At 35.0% G+C, this 15,035-nt stretch overlaps 1 protein-coding gene across 1 annotated transcript in view; it reads left to right on the plus strand.

Moving 5' to 3' along the window:
* The window catches only part of VPS54 (VPS54 subunit of GARP complex), a 100,937-nt gene that overhangs the window by 54,857 nt on the left and 31,045 nt on the right, over positions 1-15,035 (plus strand). The window contains exons 13-16 of the mRNA XM_003922695.4: positions 7,608-7,737; positions 8,332-8,513; positions 8,993-9,105; positions 12,960-13,023. Coding sequence (XP_003922744.1) covers positions 7,608-7,737; positions 8,332-8,513; positions 8,993-9,105; positions 12,960-13,023 — 489 coding nt within the window. The remainder of the gene's footprint in view (positions 1-7,607; positions 7,738-8,331; positions 8,514-8,992; positions 9,106-12,959; positions 13,024-15,035) is intronic.

A 15,035-nucleotide genomic window follows, 5' to 3' on the forward strand; every position in this document is an offset into this window, starting at 1 on the left:
AGAAATGTTGCCAGAATAGAAGTAGAAAAACTCTCATATAGCCTTCATCCAGATTCCCCAGGTATTAATAGTTTGCCACATTACCCTCTGTCTCCCTCCCTCCCTTTTTCTCTGTCACCTTTCGTCTCTTTTTTTTTATCTCTTATGTTAATATCTTTTCTGAATCCTTTGACAGTTGGTTACAGACGTGATGCACTGTTATCGCTAGGTACCTGGTATATATTTCCTAAATATAAGAACATTCCTATATAACCTTAATATACTGATTAAATACAAAAAATTGATATGATAAATTATTAATATTACCATCTAATCCACAGATCCCATTTAAACAAAGTTTACCAATTGATCCAATAATCTCAGTTGTCAAAAAAAATGGAACCAATAAAATCTTTCTGGTCCAAGAATAAAGTTTGGATTTAGTTATTGTTAAGAATAACTATACTTTTATTATCTTTACATAAATCAACTCAGTTATCTTTATGTAAGTCAACTTATGGTCCTGGAGCTTATAAAGGTTACAGTTATGGCATAATAACACTGTTCTTCAGTAGAAACAAACAAAACCCTGAGCTATATATTAATTTAAAAAGTTTTTTTCTATATTCAGGCTAATATTTTTACATTTACTAGTTAGGGTGTAGTCTAAAACTGCTATAAAAAGAGATGTATAAACTCTGTAGCTTAAACAATATAACACTTTTTCTTCATGTAACATTTCAGAGGTAGGAGATCTTCAGCTGAGAAGACAGCTCTACCTTTCTCAGTGTATAATTTCTGCCTGTTTCTAAGGTGGCTGTTCTAGATTTTAGCATTTCATTTTCATCCCTAGCAGCAGGAAGGAGAGGACAAAGGGCTGATACCTTCCTTTGTTTTGTTTTTTAAACATTTTAACAATAGCCATGTAATTTGGGAAGAACTAAGCCTCACCTTCTAGCTTCAAGTATCATACGGATTCATCTTCCTCTCCTCAGCCCTTTTATGATCCTCTTGGAACATAATGCATATATGGTAAAATGCACCACTTATAAAGTGCTCAGCTCAACTAACACAAAGTGATTGTGTTGGTGTAATTGTCACCCACCTCAAAAAATATAACTTTAACAGCTCTTCAGAAGCCCTTCTTGCCACTGTAATACTACACTATTCCCTCCCACAGGAAACCATTAAAACAATTGGTTTTTCCAGTTTTAAAACTTAATGCAAATGGAATCATATATTTGCTCTTTTGTTTCTGATTTCTTTCATTCAGCATTACATTTCCGGTATCTATCCAAGGTTGTTGCACGTAGCAGTAAATTTTTTATACAAATAATCCATTTTATAATATACTACAGTACATGTATATATTTTACTTTTGATAAGATTTGGGTTATTTTCCTTTTGGATTGCCATGAACATTCTAGATAGCTTTGGTGCACATGTTATAAGCATTTCTGTTGAATATATACCTGGGAACAAGTAAAGTATGTGAATGGTCAATTTAGCTATTGCCAAACAATTTCTTAAAGTGGTTAAACTCATTTACACTCCCCTCAGAAGTATGGAACAGTTTGTGTCACTCCACATCTTCTTTCACTTTTGATATTGTCAGTCTTTTACATGTTAGCCATTCTGTTGGGTATGTCACAAGTGTAGTAATTTTATTTCCTTGACTGATAGGAGAGCACCTTTTCATACATTTATTGGCTGCTGGGATATCCTCTTCTATGAAGTGCCTATTCAAGGCCTTAACCCAATTTTCTATTGCTTTATATTATTTCTTATTGATTTATGTTTCTTTTTTCCTGAGGCAGAGTCTTGCTTTTGTTGCTCAAGCTGGAGTGCAGTGGCACAATCTCGGCTCACTGCAACCTCCGGCTCCCAGGTTCAAGCAATTCTTCTGCCTCAGGCTCCTGAGTAGCTGGGATTACAGGCACACGCCACCATGCCCAGCTAATTTTTGTATTTTTTAGTAGAGACGGGGTTTCACCATGTTGGCCAGGCTGGTCTTGAACTCCAGACCTCGTGATCTGCCCACCTCAGGCTCCCAAAGTGCTGGGTTTACAGGTGTGAACCACCACGCCTGTCCCGATTTATGAAGGTTATTTATGTTAGGTCAGTACAGCCTTTTGCCAGTTGTCCATATTGCAGCTGTCTTTTCCCACTCTATGTGTTGACTTTTTTCTCTCTTACCGGGGTTTTTGGTGAACAAAAGTTCTTAATTTTAATATAATTCTATGATTCAATACTTTCTTTTATGATTTATGCTTCCTTTGTGTCCTATTTAAGAAATCTTTCCCCACTTTAGGGATTTGAAGATATTTTCTTGTTACTGTCTAGAAACTTTGTTTCTGTCTTTTTCACATTAAGACCTACAGTCCATCTAGAATTGATTTTTAGGTATAATATAAGGGTTAATATTTTTTTCTTATATGGATATGTTTTTGACATTGTACCATTTGTTGAAAAAGCTGTCTGTCTTACTGCTCTATAATGTCACTCTTGGCCATAAATCAAATATTCAAGTGTATGTGTATCTGTTTCTGGACTCTATTTTGTTCATTTTTCTGTCTTTACACCAGTACCATTAAGTAAGATAGTCTTAGTTATTGCAGTTATTATGGCTTTTTTTTCTTAAATAATTTTTTTTTTTTTTTGTAGAGACAGGTTCTTGCTGTGTTGCCCAGGCTGTTCTCAAACTCCTGGCCTCAAGTGATTCTCCTGTCTCAGCCTCCCAGAGTGCTGGGCATAACCACCATGCCCAGCAACTGCAGCTTTTAAATTCTTACTAATATCTGGGGGGGGGGGGGCAATTTCTCCTACTTTTTCTTCTTTAGGATTGCCTTAACTCTTTTTGGTCTTTTACAAATCCATATATATTTTAGATTTGTTCTCTGTTACCTTCACATAGATTTGTTTATATTTTATTTTTTCTTTTTAAACACAAGCACAATCCAGAATTCGTACTTGTTACTTCCATTTATATCCTAGTGGTCAGCATAGTTACATGACTATATCTAGCTATAAGGGAGGCTTGAGAAATAAGTCTTTAGCTTGTTGACTATTTGCCCAGTTAGAGCTGTCATTGTGGCAAAAGAGAAATACTGAAAGATGGTTAGCTGTATGCTACACCATTTGAGATCCTATTAAACCAGACGTAGTCTCACAGTTTTTATCCTTCCCCTCCTACCTCTATTGTGGCTCACTTTATACACTGAACATTCTAAGGGTTTCCCTAATCACATCCTCCTGTAGCATGAAGCATAGGTTCTGTAGATGATTCTATGTTTAGTAGACACATAGATGTCTGGGAACTGCACAACCTAAAGGGGCAGTTAATTAATTGAGTATATTTATATGTGTGAGTCTAACTAGTTCTTTCATACAAGGGCTCTGACTATCCTGTATTAAGTGTTTTTGCAGTATATAATTGAATCACCTATATAGAACATATAAAAATATGTATGATGTTTTAACTTTGTTAGTAGTAGATTTTCCCTATTTTCTTCAAAATCACCTGCAATTTTGTAAGTTTATTGCAGTGCAAATATGGGCACAAAACAGGAAATACTAGGCAGGGATTGGAAAAAGAAAAACAATGGAAAAGATTAGAAAGAGTTTCAAAGCATAATGTCTTCAAGTTTCATCGATGATGTAGCATGTATCAAAATTTCCTTTCTTTTTAAGGCTGATGAATATCCCATTCACATGTATGTGATATATACATATATGTGTGCGATACATACATATATGTGATATATGTATATGTCTTGTATGTATATATCACATTTTGTTTATCTGTTCATCCATTAGTGGACACTTGTGTTGCTTCCACATCTTGACTATTTCAAATAGTGCTGTTATGAACTTTGAGTGTACATATAAATCCTGAAGATCTTACTTTCAATTATTTTAGATATATACCCAGAAGTAGAATTGCTGGATTATGTTGAAGCTTGTTTGCATTTTTCCTATTGATGTTAAAGTTAAGAGATCTAATTGAAGTTAAAAAATAAAAAATCTTTTTAAAAGCAGAATTACAATGAATGAAATTATTTTTTAAAAATAACTGTGGCTTTTTGGATTAATTCACTCTGTTTTTTTAAGGATGGGAGTTGTTTTTATTTGCTATTTTCTGTTTATATTTTTGTGAATTGGTAGTGTATTGCCAGGAGTTTCAAATTCCTTAATTACTCTGTTACAGTGGGGGAAATTCTAAATAAACTTTCAGGAATTAAACATTTATTTCAATAGTAAAGTTGACTTTGAAATTTAAGCAGGAGTTTTTCAGGTATTTGTTTTGAAATACCACTAGACTGTTACAGAGAAATAAATGTCGGAGCAGAGGAAGCTTACTTGATTAGAAATAGACTAATTCTGGGTTCTAGTTCTACTCTCTCAATCTTAGAGCCTTGGGCAGGTCACTTCAACTTTCTAAGATTCAGTGTTCTCCATAAGTAGTTATTTATCTATCTACCTCACAGTGTGAGGCTCAAACAAGGTAATGCTTCTGAGAGTACTTTAAGAATGTTAATACCTCTCTTATTTTGAAGCATTAATAAACAAATTTACTGACATTATGATTTTGAAGGATAGCAGGTAATAACTTTCTTTAATACATTGATCAATTAGAATAATCATTTGCCTCAAAATAATATACACCAGAGCCTCTTTGTAGTATCTTTGAAAAGTGTTTTAATTCAACTGAAAGGGAGAAAAATGATGTTAAGGTACTTACCTTGGCATATGGTAACAACACTAAATTGAACTGAAGACAAGGAATCAAGTGGTCTTTTATGTATGCCCCTGAGGGAAAATGTTTAAAAACAGAAAGTTTTACAATTCCCCTCAAAATTGAAAAAAGTACGTTGTATCTTATATATACTCCTGTTTGAGTTTAGGTTCCTTGAAAGCATCAACCTGTTATATTCCCTCTAGTGCCTGGCACTTAAGCACAGTAAATGCTTAGTAAATATTAGTTCAGTTGAACTGAATATTTATACTCATTCATAATTATAAGTAAAAAGAGAGCCTGTTTGTCATGAAATAACATTCCATCCCTCTTCTTGCTTCCACTGTATCATCTTAGGTGCCTTTGCAACAACTGTCCCCTGACATAGCTACTACCTTGTACCTAATCTAAAAATTTTATTTTGCTATAGTTTCTGCAGACTTTCCAATCAGAATCTGAACTAAGTGTTAAAAATACTGCAGTGGAGAATGAAAATTCTTGTTTTTTAAGGTTATGATAAAATACATTTGTGGCTAGGCACAGTGGCTCACGCTTGTAATTCTAGTACTTTGGGATGCCAGGGTAGGAGGATTGTTTGAGGCCAGGGATTTGTGACCAGCCTGGGCACTATAGCGAGACTTTGTCTCTACAAAAAATTTTCAAAAAAGATTAGCCAGGTGTGGTGGTGCACGCATATAGTCCTAGCTACTTGGGGGCACTGAGGTAGGGGAATCACTTGAGGCTAGGAGTTTGAAGTTTCAGTGAGCTCTGAATGTGCCACTGTACTCCAGCCTGGGTGACAGAGCAAGACCCTGTCTCAAAACAAACAATAATAGAGCAGACGACATGATCATATATTTAGGAGACCCTATCGTCTCAGCCCAAAATCTCCTTAAACTGATAAGCAACGTCAGCAAAGTCTCAGGATACAAATTCAAGGTGCAAAAATCACAAGCATTCCTATACACCAGTAACAGACTTAAAGAGAGCCAAATCAAGAATGAACTGCTATTCACAATTACTACAAAGAGGATAAAATACCTAGGAATACAACTAACAAAGGATATAAAGGACCTCTTCAAGGAGAACTATAAACCACTGCTCAATGAAATAAGAGAATACACAAACAGATGGAAAAACATTCCATGCTCATGGTTAGGAAGAATCAATATCATGAAAATGGTCATACTGCCCAAAGAAATTTATAGATTCAACGCTATCCCCATCAAGCTACCAATTACCTTCTTCACAGAACTGGAAAAACACACCTTAAACTTCATGTGGAACCAAAAGAGAGCCCGCATAGCCAAGTCAATTCTGAGCAAAAAGAACAAAGCTGGAGGCATCAAACTACCTGACTTCAAACTATACTACAAGGCTACAGTAATCATAATAGCATGGCACTGGTACCAAAACAGAGATACAGACCAATGGAACAGAACAGAGGCCTCAGAGGCAATGCCACACATCTACAACCATCTGATCTTTGACAAACTTAACAAAAACAAGCAATGGGGAAACGATTCCCTGTTTAATAAATGGTGTTGGGAAAACTGGCTAGCCATGTGCAGAAAGCAGAAACTGGACCCCTTCCTGACACCTTACACTAAAACTCCAGATGGATTAAAGACTTAAACATAAGACCTAACACCATAAAAACCTTAGAAGAAAACCTAGGCAAAACGATTTAGGACATAGAAATTAGGCAAGGACTTCATGACTAAAACACCAAAAGCATTGGCAACAAAAGTCAAAATAGACAAATGGGGTCTAATTAAACTCCAGAGCTTCTGCACAGCGAAAGAAACAATTAGAGTGAACGAGCAACCAACAGAATGGGAAAAAATTTTTGCAGTCTACCCATTTGGCAAAGGACTTATATCCAAAATCTACAAAGAACTAAAACAGATGTACAAGAAAACCCATTCAAAAGTGGACAAAGGATATGAACATACACTCTCCCAAAGAAGACTTATATGAGGCCAACAAACATATGAAAAAATGCTCATCATCACTGATCATTAGAGAAATGCAAATCAAAACTACATTGAGACACCATCTCACACCAGTTAGAATGGCAATCATTAAAAAATCTGGAGACAACAGATGCTGGAGAGGATGTGGAGAAATAGGAACACTTTTACACTGTTGGTGGGAGTGTAAATTAGTTCAACCACTGTGGAAGACAGTGTGGCAATTCCTCAAGGACCTAGAAATAGAAATTCCATTTGACCCAGTAATCCCATTACTGGACCTGGAACCAACCCAAATGCCCATCGATGATAGACTGGACAGGGAAAATGTGGCACATATACACCATGGAATATTATGCAGCCATCAAAAACGATGAGTTTGTGTCCTTTGTAGGGACATGGATAAACCTGGAAACCATCATTCTCAGCAAACTGACACAAGAACAGAAAATCAAACACTGCATGTTCTCACTCACAGGTGGTATTGAACAATAAGAATACATGGACACAGGGAGGGGAGCATCACACACTGAGGTCTGTGGGGGCATTTAGGGGAGGGACAGTGAGGGGTAGGGAGTTGGGAAGGGATAACATGGGGAGAAATGCCAGATATAGATGATGGGGATTGAGGCAGCAAATCACATTGCTGTGTGGGTACCTATGCAACAATCCTACATGTTCTTTTCTTGTACCCCAGAATCTAAAATGCAATAATATCTATATATAAATATATAGATATTATTGCATTATCTGAGCATGTTTAAGTAATGTTTCACTATAAAAACTATAAGATACTTGGTACATCATATAATTTTTTCTTCAGATGTTAATTTTACAGCTTTTATATCCTTTTTATTGATGTGCCACCTATGGAGAATACTTTCTCTTAACTTTCCCTTACTAAATTTTATCATTTTCAGGGTCAGTGAAGACATGAGATTAACTGACTCAGAGCTAGGAAAGCTGGCAAATAATATCCAGGAATTATTATATAGTGCCTCAGATATATGCCATGATCGAGCTGTCAAATTTCTCATGTCAAGAGCAAAGGTAGTTATTTTCATAAAGCTTTACATATTTTATATTTTATACGTAATAATTTTGAAGATCTGGAATTATGTCTTTGCTTCCTATGTTCCCCATAATGCATATTATATTTTTAACATTTAATAAAGTCATTGTTACTGAAGTGGTCTCTTAGGGAGATGTTGAGATTTAAAATAATCTAAAAGAAACAAGAATTAATAAAGCATTACTTTCAAATAAATGATTAAATGACTTATTTTGAAATTATGTTAATAACTAATTTGAAATTAATGTTGTTTTACATATATATGTACGTGTATATATGTATACCTAAATCTATGTAGTTAAACAAGTTTATAATAAAACTCCAACATTGTAAAATTTTATAGTATGACCTAAATTCACTTGAACTACTCCATTAGTTATAAAGGGATCAGACTTAAATTTGGACCTCCTAAGCATTTAATGCTCAATTTCTGGGTCTGAAGTGTTGGAAAATTTTATTAAAATGAAAAAATAACGTGTATTATAAAATATATTTGTTAAATTAACTTGGTTTCGTAAGTCATTTATATTTGCTGTTACACTAACTTTCATGATTTTTGTATTAAAATTTAGGATGGTTTTCTTGAGAAGCTAAATTCCATGGAATTCATAACACTGTCTAGATTAATGGAAACATTCATTTTAGACACCGAACAGATCTGTGGAAGAAAAAGCATGTCATTACTTGGAGCACTTCAGAGCCAAGCTAATAAGTTTGTAAATAGGTTTCATGAAGAGAGAAAAACTAAGCTCAGGTATCATCACCATGCCCATTCTGTTATTTTGATTTATTTTATTTTATTTTGTGAAACACTGTTATATTTTAAAGGGGAAACTCAACTGGGCAGTGAAAATGCCTGATAAATATATATATTTTTTAATTAAAGGCAGATTGTGGAATTAAAATCACATTTTTTCCTTTTCAAAGTGGAGTTAGAATGTTTTCTTCTATTATAGTACTTATCAGGAAGATCCTCAGGAAGTTAACATGTTTCCCACTCAAAGTTAATTGTATCATAATTGTTCTTTTTTTTTTTTTTTTGGCTGAGATATAAAAAGGGAAATATTTTCTGAAAGTATTGGTCCCGCTTATGAATGATTACAGTTTATTGAAATGTTCAGCAATTTTTGAGTCTTAATGTACTCACTCAGCTTTTCTTCATTTTCTTTTAAATCAGGGAAAATAGTATTCAGATACTAAAGTTTACCTTCTTTTCTTTTTACTATGGACTAGCCTCCTCTTAGACAATGAGCGCTGGAAGCAAGCTGATGTTCCTGCAGAATTTCAGGATCTTGTTGATTCTATTTCAGATGGGAAGATTGCTTTACCTGAAAAAAAATCAGGAGGTATGTGTATTCATTCACACATTCTCTTTCAATTTTATATGATTTATTTTGTATGAATGCTTAGTATTTCTTTAATTGACAATGCCTGTTGAAAAGTTAGAACCAATATTCCCAACTTAGTAAATACTTGACAGAAAAACTGTGGTAATTTATAATAATGATTTCAAATATTTATTGGGTGTTGTAACCATATGCCAGACACTTGACCATGTTTTTTACATGCATTACTCCAATTCATTCTTACAACAATCAAAGTAATGATGTTGGTACTATCATTACTTTGTGTAACAGTGAGGAGGCTTGAGGCTCAGAAGAGTTAAGTAATTTTTACACAAACGATGAGTTGGGATTTGAAACCAGCTTTATATAATTTCATAGCTATGTTCTTAGATACTGTACCATATTGTTTACATACGTGTATTAAGTAAGCAATAGTTAGCTTCTATTTTGTGTCCTATATTGAGATAGAATTGAGACAGAGATAGCAGTTATAATTCTGCTTTAAAGAGGCTAAGTCTAATGAACAGAACCAAAAAATATAAGCAATCACAATAAGGTAGTTACATGATAGAGAAAACACAAACATAAAACCATGAAGGAAACAAAAAAGGAAGAACCAGAGAGGTAGGGAGAACTTTAGAACATAGAAATAAAATGATGAGAGAGTCGTCACTGATATCAAATACCAGTTGAGTTTTCATGTGAAAGGGATGGCTGGGAGATATTTTTGTCTACTAGAGCAAGTGGAGTTATGTGATAATAATGTAAATTTATTTATAGTCCATCCTGTAATAATCAGATTTACAATTATGAAATTCTTGAGTATTTCTAATAGAGGAGGTATTGCATTATTTCAGTTTTATGCATTTAATCAAGGTTTAAATTTTTATTTTTTTGAGACGGAGTCTCACTCTATCAACCCAGGCTGGAGTGCAATGGTGCAATCTCTGCTCACTGCAACCTCTGCCTCCCAGGTTGAAACTTTTCTTCTGTCTCAGCCTCCTGAGTAGCTGGGATTACAGGCATGTGCCACCATTCCTGGCTAATTTTTGTATTTTTAGTAGAGACAGGATTTCACCATGTTGGTCAGGCAGGTCTCGAACTTCTGACCTCGTGATCTGTCCGCTTCAGCCTCCCAAAGTACTGGGATTACAGGCATGAGCCACCGCACCTGGCCTACATGGAAATATTTTAAAATTGTATACTTCACATTTGCACAAAATGCAACTAGACTACAAAAGAAAGACTGAATAAAATGCAAACAGTAACCATTAGTTTGACTCATAGATCATTTGCAATCTCAGTAATTCATTGGAGTGATAGTCAGATTGCATGTCAGTGCTAAGTAACTGGAAAAGTGAGGAAGGGTAGACAAGTATAGCCTGCTTTTTCAACAGATTTGACTGTGAAGGAAAAGTGAGTGATGAAGAAGTAGCTAGAAATAAAAGAAGTTAGAGAGGGGATGATTTATGGGGCAAGGTGCCTGGAACAGAATCCAGAGTTTAAGAGAAAGGCTACTACTTCTGCTGCTATGACAAGGGGAAAAGGGCTAAGGAAAAGTATAAAATAGATTAGTTGATATGGGGCAGAGAGAAGAATCGAAGGAATTACGTAAATTTTTGTTATATGACAGTTTTTAATAGGTAACAGTATTGGGTGGTAGAGTTTTCTAATTGATTGTATGATATTGGCAAAACTAAAGCACTTAAGTAGCAAGAGCTGAAGGAAAAATAAAACACTCTGACCATTCTAAATCACTACTTTAAAATTATAAGACTTATCACTCACCTAGTCTTTCAAGCTATATTTAATTGACTTCCCTCTATGTGAGGTGCTGTGCTAGATGTCTAGGATGTGTTTTCTGTCTCTGAACAGCTCATAGTCTTTTGATTCTACTGTTAAGCAAACAGAATGATTTTTGAATTAAAATCCTAAATATGGAATAATTGAATTAATTCATGTATTTTGTTTGAAAAATGAACTATTTATTTTCACTTCTTTGGTGGATACTGATAGTAGGAGGTTTCTCTTATATACCTTGCTTCTGTCTCAGTCGTTTTTTTTTTCCTCTCTGAATAGCATAGGGGTATGCTATCAGAAGTCCATTAACATTTTACTAGTTCTTTTCAAGTTAAGAGTTATTATCCACTTACTAGCCACACAGCTAGGCATTGGGGAAATGGTTAATGAATAGCAGCTGATACTAATTGAGTGTTTACTTACACTGTTTTGTTCTAAGTATTTTACATGTGTTATCTCATTTACAGGTCCATAAGCTAGATATTAGTATTGCTATTTTACAAATTTAGAAACTAAGGCACGAAGAGGTTAAGCAACTTTCCTAAGTTTACATAGCTAGGAAGTGGTAGAGCTGGGATTCAAATCCAGGCAGACTGACTTTAGGGCCATTTCTCTTTTCTACTATGCTATGCCGCTTCTCTGCAATATAGAGAAGTGATGAAGACACAGTCCTTACCCTCAAAAAATATATATTCTGACATACGTAGTAAATTGTAATTGGAATATATATAGCTCTCAGATATTCATATACATAAACAAATCCCAAAGGGACTTGAAGCTTAGGGAAGCCTACTGAGTTAGTTGTTCATGGTAATCTAATTAATTTGGCTTATCCAAGATAAAATCCAGTTCACTATTCTTTTCACCTCAATATGCTGAATTTTGTCTTATAATGATAAGAAATAACACATGCTGAAAATAAAAATAACTTCTGGATTGAAGTATTAAAAATTAAATATATAGTCTCTCCATCAAATTTAGAAATTAACTTGTATTCTTTTTTTTTTTTTTTTGATACGGAGTTTTGATCTTGTTACCCAGGCTGGTGTGCAATGGCGCTATCTCGGCTCACCGCAACCTCCGCCTCCTGGGTTCAGGCAATTCTCCTGTCTCAGCCTCCTGAGTAGCTGGGATTACAGGCACACACCACCATGCCCAGCTAATTTTTTGTGTTTTTAGTAGAGACGGGGTTTCACCATGTTGACCAGGATGGTCTCGATCTCTCGACCTCGTGATCCACCCGCCTCGGCCTCCCAAAGTGCTGGGATTACAGGCTTGAGCCACCGCGCCTGGCAATTAACTATAATGATAATAGTAAAGACAGCCAATTTAAATGTTAGTTCCAGCCTGTAATCCCAGCACCTTGGGAGGCCAAGGCGGGTGGATCACGAGGTCGAGAGATCGAGACCATCCTGGTCAACATGGTGAAACCCCGTCTCTACTAAAAATACAAAAAAAAACTAGCGGGGCGTGGTGGCGCGTGCCTGTAATCCCAGCTACTTAGGAGGCTGAGACAGGAGAATTGCCTGAGCCCAGGAGGCGGAGGTTGCGGTGAGCCGAGATCGCGCCATTGCACTCCAGCCTGGGTAACAAGAGCGAAACTCCGTCTCAAAAAAAAAAAAAAATAAAAAAAAATGTTAATTCTGCCTTTTCAAACAAATAACTTTTTAAAAACTGTTTGCTGCTCATTTACCTTGTGCCAGCCCTAAGGGATAGGCAGTTTGTAATAATTATTTCTACCACTAACAATAACCCTGAAAAATACTGCTGTCCACATTTAATAGATACAGATAGTGATACAAAGAGGTTAAATAATTGGCCCAAAGTCAGTCATGTATCCAGTAATTGGTAGGACTGGTACTCAAATCCAAATCTTTCCAAATTCCAGTATACTTTATTTACTGTGTGTCATAGTTTCCCAGGAAGTAGATGTTTATTTTCAGAAATGAGATAGTTGTAGGCTCTAAACAGAAACTATCTTCTTCAGCTTTTTCTCCATCATTTTATTTCATCTGGTACCCTTGTCTCTCTTGTTTATTTGCTTTATTCTCTAGCCACAGAAGAAAGGAAACCAGCTGAAGTTCTTATTGTCGAGGGACAACAGTATGCAGTTGTTGGGTGAGTGACACAATTTTCTTTAGTAGTTGAATTAACTATTTAAAACACAAGTCTTCTGGTTCTCCTTTGAAGTGAATTGGAAATTTTGGATTAACAATTTTAACAGTGCTAAATTTGGATTAACAATTTTAAATCCTTAAAGGAAGCTTTATGTATTTTTTTATCTTCTGTATTCTGTAGCATACATTATTAAGGACTACACTGACTTAACACAAAAGGCTTGATTTTTCTCATGTAACAGACAATCTAGATGGCCCAAGAGTGATTGTAGTGGATCCATGATATTATTAATAATATTCCAGGCTCTTTCTGTCTTTTCTTCCATTGCTTTCTTAGAGTGTATTATAGCAGAGTAGTTTAAGTTGTGGACTCTGGAACCCACCCACTGGAAAATAGTACTATACATAGAATTATTGTGAAACTTAAATAATTTATGTAAAGCATTTAGCGCAGGTCTGGCACCTAATAAGAAGTTAATAGTTGTTGGTAGTTATTTTCGCTGGCATCATTTGAGTCACTAGGTCTTTTACCAATAAAAGTATCTCAAATTCAAGTTAACTAAGAAGGATACAGATTCCATCATTTTTTGTCTAGTACTATATGTCTTTTACTAAATTGGTAATTAAAATATGTCTTCATATTCCTTAACAGTACTTCACAGCTTAAGTATTTTCATATATATGTCATCTCATTTGATCTTTACAACTACACTGTAAAATAGAGGTATGGGGATTATTTCCTTTCTACACTATGAGAATTGAAGCTTAGAAGATTAGATGGTTAAAGTGACCTAGGTCTATCTCCTGATAGCTAGACAAGCATTCTTTTTCACTTTTCTGCTTTAGTTCTTGTCATTGTGTAAGTGTTTTTTGAAATGGCCACCCCTCCAGGAAGAATGTACTTCTATATCATTCAATCATGGCATTTACCATAGTATAATAGAATTATTTATTTATGTATATGTTTTCTAGTTTGACTCTGAATTCCTCAAAGGTGGAGATCAGATCTTACCATTTTATTTTTCTTGGCATCATAGTAAGCACTCAAAAAGTATTTATAGAATTAATGCTTTTTCTGAGTTTGTATTCAAATGCTTGAAGTCCACACATTCTAAACTAAAGCTTTCATTCCTTTCTCTTCTGGAGTCCTTCCCTGTTTCTGGTAGGAAAAGCTTTCTTCAGTCTTCCTGTAATCCCATCCCTTCAATCTAATTGTGATTTCCCTCCTTAACTACTAGTTATCTGGTTGCTCATCATGTGCTTGATAGAAATGGTCCCCTCTGGCTGTCTTGTTTTCTGCCTCTTTAGGCAAAGAATCAGTTGCCAAAAAATTAAACTCTCTGGCTAAAGGAGAACTGTTATAACTTATGAGAGACAATTACAAAAGATAAGCAATGGACTCCTGCCCAGTTAGAGAGACTCTAGGAAGAATAAGCATAGAGACCAGTATGGTCTGACAAGCTGTTACAAAGGCTAGACACTATCTTTCTTGAATCATTGGTTCCTGATGTCCTTCAGGCTTTTATACATTCTTATTTTATATAGATCTCATTTCTGAGCATCTCATTGAACTTAGATATTCTATGATGAATGACTCTTTTCTCTTTAATTTCAATCTTATTTAACCTCCCAGTAGTGTGTCTTTTCAACATGTGACTTGTCCTACTATGGAGCTGATAACTTTATTATCTTTGGAAAACCTTTTGTGACCTACCTATAAAATTCTTAGGAGATATGTTTTTCTTAGAAGTCATTACAGTTTTTTTTTTTTTTTTTTTTTCCATCTCACTATGAAAATCTTGACTAGGTTTTCTTCATCAATTCAATAGTTATGATGGAGGACCTATTATGTTGGTAATCAGAAACACTGGATAGGTTTTTTGTCAGTGTTTCTGAATTGGCTAAGGAATGCAATAACTGTCTTAGTGAAGTGATTCCCTTAATAAGAATGCCATACAGAGTGTTATGCTTGTCCTGCAAAATTTAAGGAGCCACTTATTCTCAGTGTTGTGT

The sequence above is a fragment of the Saimiri boliviensis genome, chromosome 1 (assembly GCF_048565385.1).
Source record: "Saimiri boliviensis isolate mSaiBol1 chromosome 1, mSaiBol1.pri, whole genome shotgun sequence".
Classification (NCBI taxonomy): Eukaryota; Metazoa; Chordata; class Mammalia; order Primates; family Cebidae; genus Saimiri; species Saimiri boliviensis.